Below are 22,791 nucleotides of genomic sequence, written 5' to 3' on the forward strand. Positions count from 1 at the left end.
CTGGTTTAGTGCAATCTAAAAAATGCAAATAATTTTTCTGTGGACCACCAAAATTTTCTCAAGGACCACCAGTTGGTGACCGCTGTTCTAAAATGCCTTATATATATCTGCCTTTAAAAAATTCAAGAGAAAAGGGTTCTCATTCGTGCACTGCCTTCTGAGAAAAAGTTGTACTGTATTTGTTAGCTTAATAGCTATCACGCACTATTATAAGCCAAGGGTCTACTTATGGGAATGCAATGGGAGCTTTAAAAAAAACCCAACCTTGAGTCTAGCTCCTGATTTTTGGGAGGAATTGCCAACACTTTGGAAGATAGACTAAAGATTCAGAAGAATCTTGACAGACTTGAATTCTGGGCCCTATTCAACAAGATGTAGTTCAGTGGCAAGAAAAGTAAGATCCTGCACTAAGGCAAGAAAAAAAACAGATGCACAAGTACAAGATAGGCTGTACCTGGCTCAACAGCAGTGATCCCTATGAAAGGGATCTCAGGCAGTGGTGAAATCCAATTTTTTTTACTACCGGTTCTGTGGGTGTGGCTTGGTGGGCGTGGTGTGGCTTGATGGGCATGACTTGGTAGACTTGGCAGGGGAAGGATACTGCAAAATCTCCATTCCCACCCCACTCCCAGGAAAGGATACTGCAAAATCTCCATTCCCACCCACTCTGGGGCCAGCCAGAGATGGTTTTTGCAGGTTCTCCGAAATACTCAAAATTCCCACTGCCGGTTCTCCAAACTACTCAAAATTTCCGCTACCAGTTCTCCAGAACCTGTCAGAACCTGCTGGATTTCATCTCTGATTTCAGGTGTCCTGGTGGGCCACCACTTAAGTATAAGTCAGCAGTGTGCTACAGCTGCAAAATATATATATATATATATCAAGGCTTTTCCATATCAAAAGAGGATTAGCATCATGATCACAGGACATGATAGTACCGCTTTACACTTCGCTAGTGTGGCCACACTAGTGAGGAAGGAGCAGGAATCTCAGCTGTGAAATGGATACCTGTTAGGTTTGCATTAACTTTGCTCCTCAGAAATTTCCAAAACTTCAAAAAACTGAAAGTCAAACAAAATCTTGACTTTTGGGCCCTCTCTTCTGAGGGTTGCAAAGCTAATGCTCTTGGCAGAGTCCATGTATATCATTTTTTTTCCCCCACCAAACTTTTGAGTCCCCCTCCCTGACAGAAACGGGTTACCCAAGGAAGAACTCTTGAGCCGGGGTCTCCTCCAACCTTGGCAACTTTAAGCCTGGCGGACTTCAACTCCCAGAATTCTGGGAGTTGAAGTCCCCCAGGCTTAAAGTTGCCAAGGTTGGAGACCCCATGCTCTTGAGCAGGCAAAGACCAGGACGGGGTGGGAGAATAGCCAAGTGTAAAACTCTACTCGTCATCCGCATTGCAAATACTTATGCCCGTCTTGCCTCGGTCCTTGGAAGAATCCAACTCTGTCGGTTTCGGAGAAGAATTGTGGGGAGGGTCCTGTTGTAGCATGTGGCACCTGCGCTGGCCACGAAACATCCCCTTTGCCTTTGAAGCGCCCATTACGCACGCCTTTCGGAACCCAGCGCTTTGCCGGAGCGAGAGTCCGAAATCTTTCAAGTCTTTCAAGTCCTGAAACGCTGCCACTTCCAGCTCCCTAAACCGGTCCCATTTCCTCTCCGAGCTCCGCCTGGCAGCACCCATCCATCATCAAAAGCGCCGCGAGTCCTACTACTTTGAAGGGCACGGAGCAATTTCTCCGTAAAGGAAACCGAAACTTGGTCAGGCGAGCGGTGATCACATGCACGCCGTTATCTGGTCGTTCAAAAGCCGCGGTCTCCCTATTGAGCGCAGCCATCCCGAGGCAGAAGCACGGGAGAAGAGGCACCATGCACTTGCCTCCTCGCAAGTTCTTCCATCTCCTGCTCCAGGCTCTGGCGGCTCTCTGCAGCCGGCTGGCCCTCCTCTGCTTTTGGGGCCCGCTCCGCCGCAGAGTCTCCCCGAGCTTGCCTCCGGAGCCGGCCGCCATTCCCCCGCCGGTGCCGCTCAGCGTCAACTACCACTTCACCCGCCAGTGCAACTACAAGTGCGGCTTCTGCTTTCACACCGCCAAGACTTCCTTCGTCCTGCCGCTCCAGGTGGCTAAGAAGGGGCTCCGATTGCTCAAAGACGCGGGTAAGGGAGCCTTTGCCTTTGCCGGCTCCGGGAAGCTATGGAGGGGATGGGGTTGAACCTGTGGCGGAAGGCTTTTTTCGCTCTGACCGCTGGTGATGGAGCGCAATAGTCATCCGAAATATGGGAGAGCACCAGATCGCTCGCTCTATCTTTGCTTCACGCTTCTGGGGTACCAAACTGCTAGATGAAAGTTTAAGATGCAACTTTCTTCTTCTTCTTCTTCTTCTTCTTCTTCTTCTTCTTCTTCTTCTTCTTCTTCTTCTTCTTCTTCTTCTTCTTCTTCTCCTTCTCCTTCTCCTTCTCCTTCTCCTTCTCCTTCTCCTTCTCCTTCTCCTTCTTTTCTTTTCTTAGCAAGGATGTTAATGATGCCTTTTGAATATTTATGTAATATTCAGTGAATATTTGAATATTTATTTATTTATTAGGTTTTTTTTAGCCTGCCTTTATTATTTTTGTAAATAACTCAAGGCGAGAAACTTATCCAACACATTCAAAGGTGCTTTTTTTTTCCTCAAGAGGCAATTGAACTTTCTGGTTTTTCTTTGAAGATGTTTCACTTCTCATGTAAGAAGCTTCTTCGGCTCTTACAGGATGGAGCTGAAGAAGCTTCTTGGATGAGAAGTGAAACGTCTTCAAAGAAAAACTAGAAAGTCCCGTTGCCTCTTGAAAAAGCACCTTTGGGACAACCATGACCAGGATGATGGAGAATCTCCATAGACACACTTTTTCCACACTCCTATTTTTCACACAACAACCAGGTGAGGTAAGTTGGGCTGAGAAAGAGTGATTGGTCCAAAATCACCCAGTTGGCTTTCATGCCTAAGGTGGGACTAGAATTCAGTCTCCCTGGTGATTGATTATTAATCAATTGGTTAATGAGGCCAGTTTAGTTTAGTTTAGTTTATTGTCATTGCACATGATACACACAATGAAATTAAATGCTGTCTTCAGTGTACATTATAACTATAAAAATAAAAACACATACATCCTTTACATTCTATATAATTGAAATTGAAAAGCTGATATTGCACTCTATTGAATTCAATATGATTATTGCGTAGAATTCAATATGGTTATTGCGTAGAATTCAATATGGTTATTGCTCTGATATAGAAGCTGTTTTTCAGCCTATTTGTCCTTGTTTTTATTATCCTGTATCGCCTGCCAGATGGTAATAGTTCAAAAAAAGGCTGCCCAGGATGAGATGGATCTTGAAGAATGTTTTGAACTTTCTTAAGGCAGCGGGAGCTATAAAGCTCTTCCAAAGAGGGGAGAGGGCAGCCAATGATCCTCTGGGTAATGACGTTGACTCTCTGGAGTGCTGTCCTATCTGCCACTGTGCAATTTGCAAACCATAACTTACACAGATGCAGTAAGTTAAAATACTCTCTATGGTGCAGTGGTAGAAGGCCACCACCAGTTAATCATAATTCAGCTTTTAAAACCCTGGGGCAGTGGTGGATTGCTTCCGATTCTGTCTGGTTCTATAGAACCAATAGTAAAACCAATGGAAGGCTCCGCCCACCTGCCCCAACGTCATCAAGGGGCTTCTGCACACGCTCTCGTTGCGAATTGGTAGTAAAGGTAAGTAATTCTGACAATAAAGCCTGTAAAATAAATGCCGAAATGCACACATTTTACAGCCCTCGCTCACAGCTCTGGTGCTGGATTTGCAAAATTTCCTTGAGAATATTATATAGGGCTATATGTGGGGACCAGTGCAGAGAGTCACTTTTTGAAATACTTACCTCACTGAATCAGTTTAATAAAGGACAGCGGCACCTTTTGCAGAAAAACAAAAGACATTTTGCTTGTGCTGTGTTTGTTAAAATTCCAAGTTTTACCAGATCTTTTGTTGTATTAAATTAAGCTGGGCTGGGCATGACCGCTTCTGCATTTGGTAAGCTTAGCTTGGTATGACCGCTTCTGCATTTCACACAATTCTTAACAGGAGTAAGCAACTGTGAAACAGAAAACCTTATCTAACTATTAGACATTGGGATTTGATTTACTGTACTTAATAACTACAGAATTCTTCTTAGTCCACCACTTAGCTGACCTTGGTTGATGTGATAAATAAATGAATAAATCCCTAAGGATTGATTTATAATTGGAAGGAGATCACCAGGGTATTTTGAAGATATAGGCTTCAGTCTGGAAGTCAGAAAGATCCCAGAAAAAAAGCAGTGGCAAACTCAGTCCACCCTACTTTACAAGATGGTTGTTGTAGGGAAAACTAGAACTAGGAGTATCAAGTATGTTTGCTGCATTGAACTGATAAATATATATATAAAAGGCAGGATGAAAAATATAGTAATAATAATAATGATCTTGGAGTCCAAACTCATTAGGGAAAATGACTCAAGCAGAACTAAAAGTCCTAGATAGAAAGACAAATAACAATGAGTCAAGCCCTTCATCCACACAGCAAAGTTAACAGACTCTGGAAAATAGGTTGGTGTGGAAGGTTATAAGTACACCAGACAGCTGAAGAAGGGGAAAAAAACATTACTGGTAGAAGAGGATCTGAATGAGAGTGAAGAAGATGCCCTGAAGCAGGGGTTAAATCCAGCAGGTTCTGGAGAACCAGTAGCAGAAATTTTGGGTAGTTTGGAGAACCGGCAAATACTACCTCTGGCTGGCCTCAGACTGGGGTGGGAATGGAGATTTTGCAATATCCTCCCCCCCAGGAGTGGGGAGGGAATGGGAATTTTGTAGTATCCTTCCCCTGCCACGCCTACCAAGCCACGCCTACCAAGTCACACCATGCCCACCAAGCCATGCTCCCAGAACCGGTAGTAAAAAAAATTGGATTTCACCACTGCCCTGAAGCTAGTATTCCATGAAGGCTTACTAAGTACTGGAGAGACCAAACTGGCCTACAAGAAAGATCAAATGAAGAATAAAAAAGTGTGAAAAATAGAAAAGCGACATGGCAAGGGTAAGTATTAGATGGCCAATACATAAAAAGTAGCAGGCAAAGCAATTAAGAATAAGAATAGCAATAGCTAAGAGCAGGAAAATTGAAGAAAGAGATCGAGGAGCTTAGTTTTGGCTGTACAAGGTCAAGCCTTAAGAACAAATGCATGCAAAACCAGAATTGAGAAGACAGCTATGAAGACAGCAAATGCTGCCTCTGCAAAGAAGCTGAAGAAACAATGGACCAAGCTGTTGCAAGAATATAGCACAGACTGACTACAAACAACAGTCATGCAACTGTTGGTGTATTGGAAGATCTGCAAGAAATACCTTTGTTTCAGGGATGCAACGCTCCCAGTTCGGACTGGATCGCCTGATCCAATAGCAATGGCGGCGGGTGGTTTGGAGAACCTGTAGCAAAAATCCCTGCCCCCCCTTCCCCCTGCATGCCCAACTGAGGTGTGCGATCATCAGAGGGTTTTTTTTACTTTTAAAAGCATTTTTTCTTCAGTCAAAAAAAATGCTCTTAAAAGTTAAAAAAAAAGCCTCTGATGATGGTGCGGCTCAGCTGGGATCATCAGAACCTTTTCAAAGCATTTTTTCTACAATCTCTTCGGCCGAAGAGGTTGTAAAAAAAAGTGTTTTTAAAGGGTTCTGGTGATCAGGCAACTCAGCTGGGATCGTCAGAACTCTTTAAAAACATTTTTTCTGCAACCTTTGGCTGAAGAGGCTATAAAAAATGCTTTTAAAAGGCTCCTGTGGCGATCCCAGCTGAGTTGCCTGATCATCAGAGGCTTTTAAAAGCATTTTTTTACAACCTCTTCGGCCAAAGAGGTTGTAGAAAAAATGCGTTTAAAGTAAAAAAAAAAATTGGCCATGCCCACTCAGTCACATACCCCCACACCAAGCCACACCCACAGAACTGGTAGTAACAAATTTTTTATTTATTTATTTTATTTATAATTTAATTTCTATACCGCCCTTCTCCCGAAGGACTCAGGGCGGTTTACAGCCATATTAAAACACATAGAATACACAGTATAAATCACAAATTTAAAATGAATTTAAAATGAAATATTTAACAGGCCTAAATAACTAAAACGGTCATAGACCGATATAAAAACCTTAAAATTTAAAATTATAAATAAATAAATTAATTAATTAAAAACACTTAGGCTAGTCCCGCACGATTAAATAATAAAGTCTTCAGTTCCCGCTTGAAGGTTCAGAGGTCGGGGAGTTGGCGTAACCCCGGAGGTAACTCGTTTCATAGGGCCGGTGCTGCCACAGAGAAGGCTCTCCCCCTGGGGGCCACCAACCGACATTGTTTGGATGATGGCACCCGGAGCAGGCCCACTCTGTGGGAGCGCACAGGTCGTTGGGAGGCTATCGGTGGCAGAGGGCACTCTCGTAGATAACCCGGTCCTAAGCCATGGAGCACTTTGAAGGTGATCACTAACACCTTGAATTGCACCCGGAAGGCTACCAGCAGAAATTTTACATTTCACCCCTGCTTTGTCTGCAAGCAAGAACTGGTGGGAGTTTAGAATTCAAACATACAAGCACTGTCGTACAACATTTTTGATAACAAAAACAAAGTCTGGATAGTGGCTTTGAGGTACATGGAGACAGAATAGAAGAGAAAGACCTCAAGAAAAATCACAAAATACAAAGATCTGCGAATAGAAATAGTATGACTGTGGCAAAAGAAAGCAAAGGTAGCACCAATAGGGTACAATCTGGGGTACAATCCCAAAACAACTTGCTCCAGTTTAATTGCTCCAGCCATCAGAATTGACAAAATCACCACCAGTCAATTGTAAAAGGCAGCTTTACTTCGAACAGCTTACATCCTGCAGTGATACAATGAACCACCATCCAGCAACATCCGCTTATAGATGTCCTAGGGACATCTAGGGACATGTAGGGATGTCCAGTGTCCTAAGGAAGGACTTGATAGATGGACAAAAACGCCAAACCAGTGTAAACATTGAGCTGACTGTGACAAACCATAATAATGCACTCCAAATTGTAATCAAGAAAAGTACCTGGACAATGCTCATATTGATATAGTGGTTAAGGCACCAGGATAGAAACTAGGAGACCATGAATTGTAATCTCCACATGGGCACAAACTAGCTGGATGACCTGGGCCAGTCACTCCCACTCAGTTCTAGAAAGGAGGAAATATCAAACCACTTCTGGAAAATGATACCAAGAAAATAGGAGGAACTCATCCAAGCATGCTAGAAGTCAATAATGACTTGAAGGCACACCCACAAAAAAGAGCCCATTTTGGCTTACATGCATATTTTAGGGCGTGTCAAATTTTTAAACTTTCAGTTTCCAAACATTAAGGATGCTCAAAACTTGTGACATGCCTTAAGGATTGTAAAGATATTTTGCTTACTTTAAAATAATTTAGATGTGCTTGGTAAATAACTACATAAACTTTTTAACATTTAACTTTTTAACATTTTGTTTGATTAGTCATGAGGAATTGACTCAAGGAAGTGTTTGCTTTTATTTATTCTCCATGTCTGTTCTGAAAATCAGGCTCCATATAATTTAATGGCTATTTTTGCATATACTTTGCACTTTTGATTTTTTGGAATTTTTAACAACTGTGATCTATTGAATTTTGTGTTTATGTTCCAGATGCTTTTGATATTTTTTTTTAATTTTCATCCCATTGTGTATGGTGATACATTTGGGAGCCAGGAGACATCGATATAATTCAGGGAAAATGGATAGAGTCCTTAAGACAGCAAGAGATACACGAAATAAGTTCAGTGATGGGACACATGCTTAGTATGCCAGTGGCTTCACCTCTAATGTCTGGGATCTTTTGGTTGGGTTGAAAAAATGCCTCATTTAAACTCTACATCACTGGTCCTCAACGAAGGCTTGAAAAAATGTTATGATTTAAATTTTGAGTTCAGTCTTGACAGAGGTCTGTGGCCACAGTTCATGACCACAAAACAGTGGTGAAATCCAAATATTTTTACTACCAGTTCTGTGGGCGTGGCTTGGTGGGCTGGCAGGGGAAGGATACTGCAAAATCTCCATTCCCACCCCACTCTGGGGCCAGCCAGAGATGGTATTTGCTGGTTCTCTGAACTGCTCAAAATTTCTGCTACCGGTTCTCCAGAACCTGTCAGAACCTGCTGGATTTCACCCCTGCCACAAAAGATATTTAAAGGGGGTCCATGGTGAAGAAAACAGCATATTAACGATACTGAGCTATGTAAACCATCCAATTTGACATTCTGTGTACATGTGTAGGAGAAAAATAGTTTAGAAAACCTATTATTATTATTATTATTATTATTATTATTATTATTATTATTATTATTATTATTGTTGTTGTTGTTATTGTTGTTATTGTTATTGTTATTGTTATTATTATTGATAATTGTTCTTGCAGTAGATGTAGTGCTTGAATGTTCCTATCACTTTCTTGTTCTCTCCGGCACATCCCAGGTATGGAGAAAATAAACTTCTCAGGTGGTGAACCGTTTCTGCATGAGCGAGGCGAGTTTGTCGGAAAGCTGGTCCGATTTTGCAAGGAGGAACTAAAGTTGCGGAGTGTTAGCATTGTGACCAATGGCAGTATGGTTAAGGAGAGATGGTTCAAAAATTATGGTAAGAGAAATTATAATCAGCTCTTCTAGCATTATATAATAGCAGTAGTGCTCAGACTTGTACACTGCTTCATAGTCCTTTACAGCCCTCTCTAAGCGGTTTATAGAGTCAGCCTATTGCCCCTAACAATCTGGGTCCTTATTTTTCTGACCTCGGAAGGATGGAAGGCCGAGTCAACCTTGAACCTGGTGAGATTTAAACTGCCAAATTGCAGGCAGCCAGCAGACAACAGATGTAGTCTGCAGTTCTGCATTCTAACCACTGGGCCACCACAGCTCATAATATATCTGTTGTGCTGATTAACTGGATGAAAGAATAAAAGGAATGGAACCATCAAAAAGAGAATAGTCTTGGCTATCTAAAACCTTGTAAGAAACAAACTTCTTTATTCCCCCATCCCCTTATTGTCATATATGGTAGAAGAGTACATTATGTGCAAAAGGCAGGTATCAGTGGGCTTGGTAAAAACTAAAGAATTAATGAGAATGTTTTTTAAAAAATTACAACAAGGAGATTCCCAAACCAACCCAATTTAATGAGCAAAGAGATTTTTCTGACTGACTGATGTGAAAGAGAGGATGAAACATTGAATGGAATATCCTGGTAGGAGCACTGCTCAGTGGCTGGCATTTCGATCTGGTTCCAATAAAATGCTCTGGATTGGACTTGGCTGGAGAACAAAAATCTTTCCAGTCGGGGAGATAAAATGATCATTTTAGTTTTTGAAATTTGTCTACCCTTAGACAAATCAGTAACAAAATAGTGCTCCTAAAACAGTTGCTTTTCGTCTGTTTTCATTCTTTGCCTTAAACTGCTTAGTGTACAGTGCTTAATATAAATGTTATCACTAGCAATATGGGGGAAAAATAATAGCTCAGAGATAGAATATTTGTTTCGTATTTAAGAGAACCCAGCTTAGGTCAGCCAAAAAAAGCAGTTTCTTGTCCTTGGAAAATCGGAGGTTTCAAAATTGGGAGAGCTGTTTTCAGTGACTAGAATCAATATTGTACTGAGCTAAATAGACAGTGGTGGGATTCAAATAATTTAACAACCGGTTCTCTGCCCTAATCGGTGAGCATGGCCACGGGGTGTGACAGGCAGCACTCGGTCTCCAGCACATCTCTGGGAGAAAAAACAGGCCACCGGGTGGTGGTGGTGGGACGCTGCACCCCCCACACACCCCGTTTTGGGCCTGGTAAGCCTCCCTACAGCCTCCTGGGAGCAAAAATGGGCTGCGGGGGGGGCATGCTGCACCCCCTCCCCTGTGGCCCATTTTGGGCCTAGTAGGCCTCCCTGCACATACCTAGGAGCCAAAATGGGGCATGTGGGGACTTCTGGAAGGGGAGGGGAGGGGAGGGGTGGGGCCAGCCAGCAATTTAACAACCAGTTTGGCTGAAGTGGTGCAAACCGGTTGAATGCCACCACTGTTTATAGACCAATTGTATGGCTTGGATTTAGGCAGCTTCCAATGAAATTTCTAAAAGTTTGTTTGTTTATTAATTACTCACTACTTTCATAATGACACTGACTATCAGGAAGCACCACATGGCCGGTTTCATTCTGTTAAGAAATTGGCAGATGTTACTAGCCAGAAATTATTGGGGATCAAACCCTCTACTAAAATCTGAACTCTGAGACTCTTGCACTTTAGATGATTATATTTAAAGTATTAGATTTTAGGACCTGTTCAAATCCTGGTGTTCATCACTTTCAAGGAGAGAGTATGACAACAGAAGTTGTCAGAATGATGTTGTTGTTGTTGTTAGTCGTGAAGTTGTGTCCAACCCATCGCGACCCCATGGACAACGTTCCTCCAGGTCTTCCTGTCCTCTACCCCTGGAGTCCATTTAAACTCATGCCTACTGCTTCAGTGACTCCATCCAGCCACCTCATTCTCTTTTGCCCTCAATCTTTCCCAGCATTAGGCTCTTCTCCAGTGAGTCCTTCTCATTAGGTGGCCAGAGTATTTCAGTTTTATTTTCAGGATCTGGCCTTCTAAAGAGCAGTCGGGGTTGATCTCCTCTAGAACTGACTTGTTTGTTCGCCTTGCAGTCCAAGGGACTCGCAGGAATCTTCTCCAGCACCAGAGTTCAAAGGCCTCAATTCTTTGTCACTCAACCTTTCTTATGGTCCAACCTTCACAGCCATACATTGCAACTGGGAAAACCATAGCCTTGACTATATGCACTTTTGTTGGCAGGGTGATGTCTCTGCTTTTTAGTATGCTGTCTAGATTTGCCATAGCTTTCCTCCCCAGGAGCAAGCGTCTTTTAATTTCTTGGCTGTGAATGATATACTACCCTCTAATGTGGTGGTGGCAGAAATTTATAATTATATACAGGAGGGCATGGCATAATCTCACATCTGTATCTCTCTGTTCTGAGAATTTTATGCTTATACCATTCCAAGACCTTCACTAGGTTCGCACAAGGTTTGCACAGCATGTTCAGCCTTTAATTATGATTTCTAACCACTGCTGGATTCACATAACAGACTGAATCTAACCCAACAAATGTTGTTTTATAATTTCTTTCCTTTAGTATTTTAACAGTGGTTACTCTTGTCATTTGAAGATTTTTGGGTTTACTATCAACAGGTAATAATAATAATAATAATAATAATAATAATAATAATAATAATAATAATAATAATAATAATAATAATAATAATAATAATAATAATAATATTTTAATTTTTATACCGCCCTTCTCCCGAAGCGGTATAATTTAGCTTCCATCTTACAAATCTTTATGTGCTTTATTTTGGTTTCCATATTCTAAAGATGGTTTTATTGACATATAAATAACAAAATATTAAGCACTATTTTGTAACAGGGTAATTTCAAATAAATAATTGTTAGTATTTCTGGTCCCCTTGACACCTGAAGTGGTAAAAGAGGACATAAAGAAGAGTTTTAATTTTTATTTAATTCTCAGTAAGCCAGCAGTTTAAACATGGAATGATACATTATGGTTATGTTTATAATCAAGATAATGGTCATTCCCTGATGGCGAGCCTTTTTGCCGTCACGTGCCAAAAGCAGGGGGAGTGGGGGGGGTCACAGGTGTGTGTGCCCACACCCATAATTCAGTGCACCCCGCCCCCCATTCATGTGTCCGTGACCTCCCGCTCACCCCACTTTTGGCACGTAATGGCACAGTGGGTCCGGTAGGCCCATTTTTAGCCTCCCTAGGCTCCAGAGGCTTTCTTGGAGCCTGGGGAGGGTGAAAATGGCCTTCCCCACCTCCCCGGAGGCTGAAAACAGCCTCGCGTGCCCGCCGATATGGCTCCACATGCTACCTGTGACACGCGTGCTATAGGTTCACCATCACGGATCTAGAACTTGATAAATTTAGATGACAATTGGCTGATGGTATTAAATACTAGTGAACTCTTTCTTCTTTAGGGGAATATCTAGATATTCTTGCTGTATCTTGTGATAGCTTCAATGAAGAAGTCAATGTTTTAATTGGCCGTGGGCAAGGAAAGAAAAATCATGTTGAAAATCTTGAAAAACTGAAGATGTGGTGCCAAAAATACAATGTTGCTTTCAAGATAAATTCCGTGATCAATCGTTTCAATGTGGAAGAAGACATGAATGAGAAGATCAAAGCTCTAAATCCTGTCCGCTGGAAGGTAAGAGCAGAAAATAGACAGCATAACTTTTAGTATTGTGAAGTGTGAAATATTAGTTATAATGGGTAGGACCCCTTTTTAAAACAAAGAAAACAATATCTTCATATTCGAAAAAAGCTGTCCATGTGTGTGTGTGTGTGTGTGTGTGGCATGGACCTGGTTCATTTTTGCTATTATCATATCCATTGCTTTTCTGACCTCTTGGAAAAGTTAAGTTAAATTAAAGGATTTGGAATCCAGCAGTTTCTTCTAAAGAACCTAAGGACACAGGTGTGGATATATATGTAGACACATCCAAGCATTCATTTTTTATCACTCTTAGCATTCTTCATTTTACTTTCAGGTTTAATAATTTGGCCTGATGAAGGAAATAATTTTATGGTACTATTGCTAAAGTATTAAGAATCAGAATTTGGTTTGTAGATCACTTGAGAATTTACCACTAGACATCAATTTACTGCCAACCAACTTTATTCAATTGCTACAACTTAGGTTAATATAAACGGTTATCAAAACTATAGTGATGGCATTGATCTATGGAGTCTGCAGAATCCTAAAGTAAGAAATTTTTAACTATTTTGCATTTAAGAGTTATTTGCCTGTGACATTTTGGCAAAGGATCTTTAGAAATCCCCATTCATGTTGTATATACCACAATGTCTTCAGCATCCATTAGATGGCAGTAAGTTACTTGACTATAAGGATCTGCGTCTTTTGAAAACCACTTTTTTCATCCTTTGCTGAACATATATGGGCATATTTATTTATTCCAAATATAACATAACTTATTCATCTACCTTTTTCTTTTCTTATCTATATTGTCACCAAAATGGAGTTCAAAATTGTAAATGTTTTTTTTTTACACCTACATTTCCTAATATAAATTTCTGATCTCAATACAGTCCTCTCAGAGGGGACTGTAACAGCTGACCACCCTATGAAACAGGATGGTCACTCAAATTAGCTTTGCTTGTGACTAATATAATTATTGCTACAGTATTTGATCACTTTAATTTGAATATTTGATTAAGCAGAAAGTTGAGCTCTACATCGGGGTTGTACAGAAAATTGTAAATATTAAAAATAGGATGTTTTGTGTAATTTGGGCACTGGTTCCCATTATACCAAAGTTGTTTCAAGCTGTTCCATGTTTCCAAAGTACTCAAAAGAGCTGATCCAGACTCAGAACAGTGTTCTTGCACAGACACATGGTATTTTGAATTCGGAACAATTACATTTTGAGTTCAATTCAGAACAATTCAAGTCTGAAGCATTTTGCACACCAACGCATGCCTACATAAAACCTGAATAATATGGCGATATAAAAATAATGGAGTCACTCTACGAGGAAGATGGAGGTGGGTATCAAAATATGGTTAATAAACTAACAAATATGCCACGATAGCATTTTCCTTCATTTTCAAGGAGATAAGTAAGATTGAGCAAAATAAGAGCAGTCCAGGTTCTTAATTTAGTTGAACATTGTTATCTATCAAGGACCTAGGAATTACATCTTCTCGGACCTGGACCCCACTCTCAGGACCAACCCACCTCCTCAGAAATCAGCCCAGCTCTCACCTTGCAGCTGTTCCTCAAATCCAGAAAGACTCTGCTCCTAGATTTGGGTTTAGGATGGCTGTGGAGATTGTTAGTTTTCTTTTGATGTGATGGGTTATTGGGTTAGATGTATATGTCTTCCTTCTTTCATTGTATTGTTTTTTACTTCTGAGATGTAATCCAAATACCATACCCACTCTAAATGGCTGACTGAGCGATAAACTACAATAATAATAATAATAATAATAATAATAATAATAATAATAATAATAATAATAATAATAATAATAATAATAATAATGCTGTTAGACTCAGATGATAAGGTAATAATTCTTAGGCTAACTAACCCAGTGTTTCTCAACCTTGACAACTTTAAGATGGGTGGACTTCAACTCCCAGAATTTCCCAGCTAGCGTTGTGGAAGTTAAAGTCCACACATTTTAAAGTTGACAAGGTTGAGAAACACTGCTCTAACCAATAATTCTTGGTTAGACTTAATAGTTTTCACCAGTCTTCTTTAAAAATTTTTATTAAGCTTATCGAGATATAAAATACAAAAAAAATGAAAATAAAAAATGAGGGAGGGAAAAGGGAAGAGAAAGACGTGCAGGTTAAAGGTAGAAAATGAATTGAAAGCATTCACTCCCGATTCTTTTTAGCACAGTAAACAAAAATACTAACATTTCAGCCTCAACTTTTTATTTTTACATACTTAATATGCACTAGCCATTTCTAAAACAGCAAACTAATCAGCAAAACTCAGAATCAAAGTTGTATTTTCTACCATCTCAAGCACAAAATCCAGAAGCTGAAGTTTTCACCAGTCTTTGACTATGGATATAATTGCAAATTACCCATACAGTATAATATCTGGTTTATAGAATTAAAAGCTTACATTAATTTTTCTTGGTAGCATTGTTCTATTGCACGGTAATTGTGACCAGCAAGACTTCTCTCTTAATCATACACTTGATGCTTTCTAGATATTTCAGTGCTTGCTCATTGAAGGAGAAAATACAGGGGAAGAATCTCTGAGAGAAGCTGAAAGATTCATCATCAGTGATGAAGATTTTGAACGATTTGTGCACCGTCATAAAGATCTCCCATGCTTAGTCCCTGAATCTAATCAAAAGGTAATCATGCTGATTGTTCATACACTTTGAAAGCAATATATTTATTGTTTGGCATTAGAAGTCCTAATGCTGATGGCTTACAGCAAAATGCAATTATCCAAGTTCTTTTTGTCTTTTGCTACAAGAAAGCTTTTGTTAATAGGGATTTGTTAGAATGCTTGCAGTTTATACCGCCTTAGCATTTTGAATCTGTATTGTTGGGAGTCTAGATGCCCAGTGTTATACCAAGGGGAATTGTTGCACATTTCTTATTAACATTGTTGCAAGCAATTGCATCAGAAATTAACAGTCATGGCACTAGTCCACTATAATAATTAGATGTATAAAACTCCATTATTACTGTACCATGATACAGTAATAATATTCTAATGCATCACATAACTGTTGATTGTGATCATGATGTCTCCCCTGCCAGATAAGGAGAAGTCGAAGATATCTCACATGGTTTATTGTACTGTGAGTTATACAGAGTATGTAGGTCCATGTATATTCTCCCCTTCTAGAGAGATTTCCAGGGAGGACAGACAACTTTTATGTAGGCATTCTCTTCCAACACTCAAACCCAGCTACCACACGTGCAGTGGCAAAATTCTGTGTCGCTGCAATGTCCACAAGAAAAAAAATTGGTTACAGAGTTATAGATGTCAACATGCACCAATTTTTGGGAGATATCTATAACAATTTTTGAAAAAATACATTTACCCACACACTTATCGGCTCTCCACTCATGTGAATTAGGGAGTGACCCTAACTGTTTGAGATCATGTATTTTCATAACAGGGATGTTATTATTCACGATTAATGTCAGTATTATTTTTAATTTATTGTATGTCTATTGCTGGTCGATGACCGTAATAAAGTTTATATATATATATAAAGTTGATTGTGATTAGTCTCAATAGGGACATTCATGAAGGAAAAATTAGATTTTGCAAAACCACAAATTAATGTTGGATTCAACAGAATTTTAACTTTTCTAGGATCTCAGTTTGTTTCATTTAGACTTATAAAAGGACTGAAAACAACTCTTTCCCCATCCTTTGATTGCCCCTCCCCTAATTTGGATTATATTTTTAAAAATTATTTGTTCTTTTATAACTCAGTAGATCAAATGGAGGAAGCGCAGTATTAGGTATGTTTGCCGCCTTGAGTTGTTTATTATACAGATAGTCCTTGATTTATGACTGGTCACTTAATGTCTGTTTGAAGTTATAATGAACCCAAAAAAGTACTTTCAACCTTGATTCAAAGTTACTGTCTCCTCCCCACAGATCATAGTCAAAGGGCCCTTATTTATGGCCGCATCGTAGTCAGATGACTGCAAATTATGACCTTTTTTTGCCAGAAACCAGCATTTACTGGTACTTCCAATTTCCAGGAAAAAAACACCTGTTGTAGGCAATGAATTCATTTAATAACTGTAGTGATTCACTTAATGGCTTAACGAAAATATTCCCCATAAAAATCACTTCAGTCATAGTATAACCTGCTTAATTACAACCGTAATACTGCATTCTAACCACTTCATCACCACGGCTCTGTTTGGATTTTGATAGGGAGGATTTTTAGGTCCCGAGTGTGGGTCTCCTTCCCACCTGGGACCCTCCATTCTTTACCTTGGACCAGGGGTGAAATCCAGCAGGTTCTGACAGGTTCTGGAGAACTGGTAGTGTAAATTTTGAGTAGTTTGGAGAGCCGGCAAATACCACCTCTGGCTGGTCCCAGACTGTGGTGGGAATGGAGATTTTGCAATATCCTTCTCCTGCCATGGCCACCAAGCCACATTATGCCCGCCAATCACGCCCACAGAACCGGTAGTAAAAAAAATTGAATTTCACCACTGGACTCGGTATACTTAATGACCCAGGCTCTCACTAAATGATCACAGTTAGATGCACAAGGATTGAGTCATTGACGAAGCAGTTGTATGATGTCTCACGTAATGACAGCTTTACTTGATGACCAAGACTCTGAGTTCAACTGTGGTCACAAATTAAGAATATCTATACTCCTTCCAAAGCTCTTACACTCTTCTTTTTATATGATGTGAACAATTTCATGTTTAAATGTTGAGTTTTGCCGTGTTCTTGTTTTGAGGAACTTGCTTAAATAATCAGAATTCTATGGCTAACTTTCCTGAAAATATATTAGTTACAGGTATGGGAAATCATAGCACAAAATAATGTTATGTCACATCAGATTTCCATAATAGACTCTCTGTTAATTTAAATTAATTCTCTAGCACAGGTAGCTTTTAACTTGCACATTATATTAAGGACTATTTTGAAACAATAGTACAGAATAAAAAAGTACTATAAGCCAGGGGCGCAATGCTCCTGGATCGGACCAGATCACACGATCTGGTAGCGAATGTGGCCGCGATAGTTGGGCGATCCGGTAGCGATGGCGGAGCAAAGCTCCGCCCATCTGCCCAGATGTCATTACTTCCTGGTTTTAACCAAGAAGTAATGTGATTTTTACGTTCTGGGCATGCACAGAAGGTTTTGCACATGCACAGAAGGTCTGCACGGGCATGTGACTTATGGCATGTGCACTTCCGAGCCGGTAAGGAAGGTAAGTAGATTTCACCCCTGCTATAAACTATATGAAGAACCTACAGGTAGTTCTTGACTTACAACAATTTATTTAGCGACTGTTCAAAGTTACAGTGGCACTGAAAAAAGTGACTTATGACCATTTTTCACAGTTAAGACCTTTGCAGCATCCCCATGATCACGTGATCAAAATTCAGATGCTTGGCAGCTGATTTACACTTATGACGGTTGCTGTGTCCCAAGGTCACGCGACCACCTTTTGCAACCTTCTGACAAGCAAAGTCAATGGGGAAGCAGATTCACTTAACAACCATGTTACTAATTTATCAACTGCGGTGTTTCACTTAATAACTGAGGCAAGAAATGTCGTAAAACAGGGCAAAAGTCACTTAAGAAATACCTCACTTACCAACAGAAATGTTGGGTTCAATTGTAGTCACTTAAATTGAGGACTGCCTGTAAATGAAATCTGCTATTATTTTTTAATTTATGCATTAGATTTTTATCCCACCTTTATTACTTTACAAATAATGCAAGACAGCAAACGCATCCTACACACTATTCTCCTCCTGTTTTCTTCCCAACAACAGCCCTGTGAGGTAGGTTGGGCTAGGAGAGTGTGACTGGCCCAAAATCACCCAGCCAGCTTTTATGCCTCACTCTCTAAATATATAGTTATACATTATGGTAAATTAAAGTTGTTGCTTTCCCATCTTTTCACAGATGAGAGATTCCTACTTAATTCTGGATGAATATGTAAGTAATTTTGTTTGTCATTTTATTTGCTCTATGTTTTGAAAATATTTTTCCTGTTTCTGAAATCAAGAGCTTTATTTCAGTCCTTGCCACAGGGGGATCACAACTTACACTTCTTGGAAGTAAAATCCCCTGAAATCAGCGAAGCATATTGCAGTTTAGTATTATAAACAGAACTAATACAATATTAGTTTACAGGGTATAAGTCTCCCTTATACTGTAAAAACCTGATATGGCGGACTGTAGAGCCACAGATTTTTGGATACAGCGGATGAAAATTTCCATTTTGTTTACATCATTTTATAATCATTTGGGCAAGGTCGTAAATGTGATGCAATCATGTCATTTACATCACTTCAGGGGTGAAATGCTCCCAGTTCGGATTGACTCCCCCGATCCGGTAGCGATGGCAGCGGGTGGTTCGGAGAACCAGCAGCAAAAATCCCTGCCCTGCCCCGCCCATGCCCACCAATTGCCCAATTGCCGCTTCTTTTAAAAAATGCTTTTAAAAGGTAAAAAAAAAAAGGCTCTGATGATCACCTATTTGGCTGAATAGGTTGTAAAAAAATTCTTTTTAAAAGTAAAAAAAAAGATTGCGCACCACAGCTGATCTCACACATACACACTGTTCTACTTACCCCATGCCTCCTTTTGGTGCTCACTGTTCGCATGCAGCACACAAGTGCAGCCAGTGAACCGGTAGTAAACCGGTTCAGATTTCACCACTGCTTCACTTGTATGATAGTGTTGTTGCGAATAATGTACTCTTTCAATAAAGGAGAAAATGTGTGGCTCAGGGTTGAAATGAGGAGTTCTTGGTGCTCTCTGAGCCTGGTTGTTTTCCTGCAGACATTTCATTACCCAAGCTATAATATCATCAGTGCTAGACTACAACTGATGATGTTACCTAGTTTGGTAAAGAAATATCTGCAAGAAAACAACCAAGCTCAGAGAGCACCAAGGACACCTCAATATATTCTTTAATTTAAAATAGATTCATGAACTAATGGACTCTTTTCCTCCTCACCCCCCAAGTCCGTTAGATAAAAAATCCTGTATTTGTTTATTCAATCATTAGTCCTTTGCATTCAATGCAGCATTGCATTGGAATAAACGTGCATTCTGTAGTGTTTATAAAAGTAGAGCAGTACATATGTGCAGTACATATGTGCAGTACAACTGTACATTCAATGCACATACTTAAAACTCAGGCCCTTTTGCTATTTTTGCTGTTTTATTTCTATTCCTCAACAAACAACCGTTCACTCAGTGACCGTATAAAATTACGATGGCACTGAATGAAGGGAATTACGATCCGTTGCTTTGTGAGATCTTTACACGTGAGCTAAAAACAAATACCTTATGGTTTTGGGTATCATTCAGAGCCTTAAATATTAATAACATTCCCATGTGTAAAATTACGTGAAGTCATTTGCAGGATTGGGATTTGGCACAAACGTCAAGCGATTTGGTGGGTTTGGTAGAACAGCTGTACACAGATGTTCATTCTCTTCTGCTATAATTTTTTTCTTTGCGTTTTTCCCAGATGCGTTTTCTCAACTGTGTCAATGGCCGGAAAGAGCCTTCTCGATCAATCCTGGATGTGGGGGTAAAAAATGCTATACAATGCAGTGGCTTTGATGAAAATATGTTCTTCAAGCGAGGTGGCAAATATGTCTGGAGCAAAGCAGACATGGCACTGCAGTGGTGATCCAACTTGTTATTTGCTGGAAACATCTGCAAGCACAAACTGTACTCATTTTACTCTCCTCTTCGGAGAAAGATGCTTAATGTTTTTTTGGGGTTTTTTTTGAAAGACACCGTCCTGCATTCTAGATACCAGAGGTGGATGCTATGTCAATGCTGCTTTTATGCAAAAATAAAGTGTCATATTTTGTTCACAAACAATGAATTGTACCAGCACAGAACGTGCTGGCTTTAGAAAGATACTTGTCCAATAGTCAAACATGCAATACTGGGAAACGAGACGTTGGCTGCTGCCTTATTGTAGGATTGCAGAGATGAATTTTGAAATATTTAATGCCAGTAGGATGCATCTATGTAAAAGTGGGTAAAAAAGATTATAATTGTCTTTTTTCAACATACAAATGGATCAATACCAATTTATATATGTAAGGTCAGTATAATTAAACTAAAATTTTGGGACAAATTATCAGCAAAGAGAAGGTACAGCAGAAGACTAAGTTGCCATGGTTATCACAAGTGCATTGCTGAAAATAAAATCAATCCAATTTTCAAACTCAGTTGGTAATTTTCAGGTGACCCAAAGCTGCCTTTAAAGTTCTCCTAGAAAGCATAAGAGTAGGAAGATAAAATAGAGGCGGGGTGAAATCCAGCAGGTTCTGACAGGTTCTGGAGAATTGGTAGCGGAAATTTTGAGCAGTTCGGAGAACCGATAGTGGAAATTTTGAGTAGTTCAAAGAACTAACAAATACCACCTCTGGCTGGACCCAGAGTGGGGTAGGAATGGAGATTTCGCAGTATCCGTCTCCTGCCACACCAAGCCACACTACATACACCAAGCCACGCCCACAGAACCAGTAGTAAAAAAAAATTGGATTTCACCACTGAATAGAGGCCAATGTGAGAAGGGCTATCCGGGGTCAGTACTATTTGCATTTTTCTAAGTTACTTTTGTTTGTGGGTGTGGAATGTGAGTTTCGTTTGCAATACTGCAGAAAGTCAATTTTAGACCTTTTCTGTGATTCTTACCTCAAAATACCATGTAAAAATGTAGCACTGACTTCTGCAACTTAGTTTGCAAATTCTAGAAGTGAAACAAGAGGGTTCCAAGGACTTCTGATTTCGACTTCTATCGGTTTTTTTTTAACAGAATTTACTTATGACTAATGATGGTCAATATATCTTTGGAATAATCTGCAAAAAATAAAAGAAGATATGTTTTATTTTGTGATATGGTTTTATGGTTCGTATTGTTTTTATTGTTTTATATCTTTTTTTTTTGCTGTTTTCATATTGTTTTTAACTTTGTGAGCTCCTGAGAATCATGTATGGAGATAAGTATCTATATAAATTCAATAAACATTCTTTTAAAAGTATGTAATCTGAGTAATTTTTCCTGCAAACTCATTCATTCATTCATGCATACAGTCACTCATTCATTCATTCTATCTGATTTATTCATCCAGTCTATATTCATAGAGTTTTTGGGTTTTTTTGCAGGATGCTAGAATTCAACTTGGTAATAAAGAAGTTCATTTGTAACACAGGTTAAAAGCTGCCTCTTGTTTGCTTATCCCCATACTGCTGCTTTTGTGGAGACATTTCTGTTGCTATGCAGAATGCTACTTTGGCTATGCAAGGGGATGATGTCTCTCTTACCTGCATCTAATATATCCTTTAGATCTATCTGAGGGTGCCCCCCTTCCGGAGTCGATTTGGGCGCCATCAGCGAAAGAAGGAATCCGTTCTAGTCCAGCTGCTGTGCATAGTGCTGTGCACTAGCATAGTATACATCTGTGATGGTGAACCTATGGCATGTGTGCCACAGCTGGCGCGCGGAGCCCTTTCTGTGGGCACGCAAGCCATCACCCAGCTCCGCTTCACTGCGCGTGTGTGTGCCTCCTGCCAATCAGCTGATTTTTGGGATGCTCAGGGGGCGCATGTAGGAGACGCGCACGCATGTGCGAGGTCATGCGTGCATGCATGGGTGGTTGTGTGCACATGTACAGGGGTGGGGGAACATGGGGAAGTGTGGTGGCCCCTCCAGCCCATTTTTGGGCCCAGGAGGCCTACTAGGCCCAAAACGGGGGGTGGGGGAGTTTCGTGCGCATGCACGGGAGGCCAGGGGGAGCGTGGGGGTCGTGTGCACATGCACAGGGACAAGGGGAGCATGGGGGGGTCATGTGTGCATGTGGGGGGCGCATTGCATTATGGGTGCCAGCACATGAAAGGGTTAGCCATCACTGGTATACATCCTCCACCACCAAAAAAGAAAAAAAAAGTAATTTCCTATCATTTACTTAGCTGATCTTAGAAAATTACACAGGGTTGGACTGATTAGAAACTGGATGGGAGATGAGCAGGAAAGGCCAAAACTTCAGTCTAGACAAGAAAAGTCAACAAAATTCCTAATAAAAGGCAGTCCTGGCAATGGTAAATGAGTTCCATTTTTTGCAGGGAAAAGAATAGCTATATGCAGGTCACCAAAAATTGAACTTGACTGAAGAGAACATTCATATTTATCCTTACTTTGCATTCTGGGATGGATTTTACATTATTTTCAAAGTTAGCAGACGGTAATAGTAAAATTTGACAATTCCAGTTTACCCTATTCCTTCAATTATAGCGATTGCAACATTTATTTACCAGTGATAAAATATACCGATAATGTTTACTGGTAAGCTGACATCCCTGTTGAACAAAAATACTTCAATTTTTTACAGGAATT

At 40.1% G+C, this 22,791-nt stretch overlaps 1 protein-coding gene across 1 annotated transcript; it reads left to right on the plus strand.

Annotated features, from left to right (window-relative positions):
* Positions 1–1,809: 1,809 nt before the first annotated feature.
* RSAD2 (radical S-adenosyl methionine domain containing 2) lies at positions 1,810–21,376 on the plus strand. The gene is made up of 6 exons (XM_058178069.1): positions 1,810–2,158; positions 8,561–8,722; positions 12,129–12,358; positions 14,899–15,048; positions 18,327–18,359; positions 19,906–21,376. Exons 1-6 carry the CDS (start codon positions 1,873–1,875, stop codon positions 20,068–20,070), a joined length of 1,026 nt encoding a protein of 341 aa, XP_058034052.1. The 5' UTR covers positions 1,810–1,872; the 3' UTR covers positions 20,071–21,376.
* The last annotated feature ends 1,415 nt before the right edge of the window (positions 21,377–22,791 follow it).

Source organism: Ahaetulla prasina, chromosome 1 (assembly GCF_028640845.1).
Source record: "Ahaetulla prasina isolate Xishuangbanna chromosome 1, ASM2864084v1, whole genome shotgun sequence".
Lineage (NCBI taxonomy): Eukaryota > Metazoa > Chordata > Lepidosauria > Squamata > Colubridae > Ahaetulla > Ahaetulla prasina.

Bases quoted from the DNA above. Each gene is read 5' to 3' on its own strand.
- RSAD2 (XM_058178069.1), top strand. From the start codon at position 1,873: ATGCACTTGCCTCCTCGCAAGTTCTTCCATCTCCTGCTCCAGGCTCTG. The intron at 8,723-12,128 runs GTAAGAGAAATT...TTTCTTCTTTAG, and splicing joins GAGATGGTTCAAAAATTATG to GGGAATATCTAGATATTCTT. The intron at 12,359-14,898 runs GTAAGAGCAGAA...GATGCTTTCTAG, and splicing joins TAAATCCTGTCCGCTGGAAG to ATATTTCAGTGCTTGCTCAT.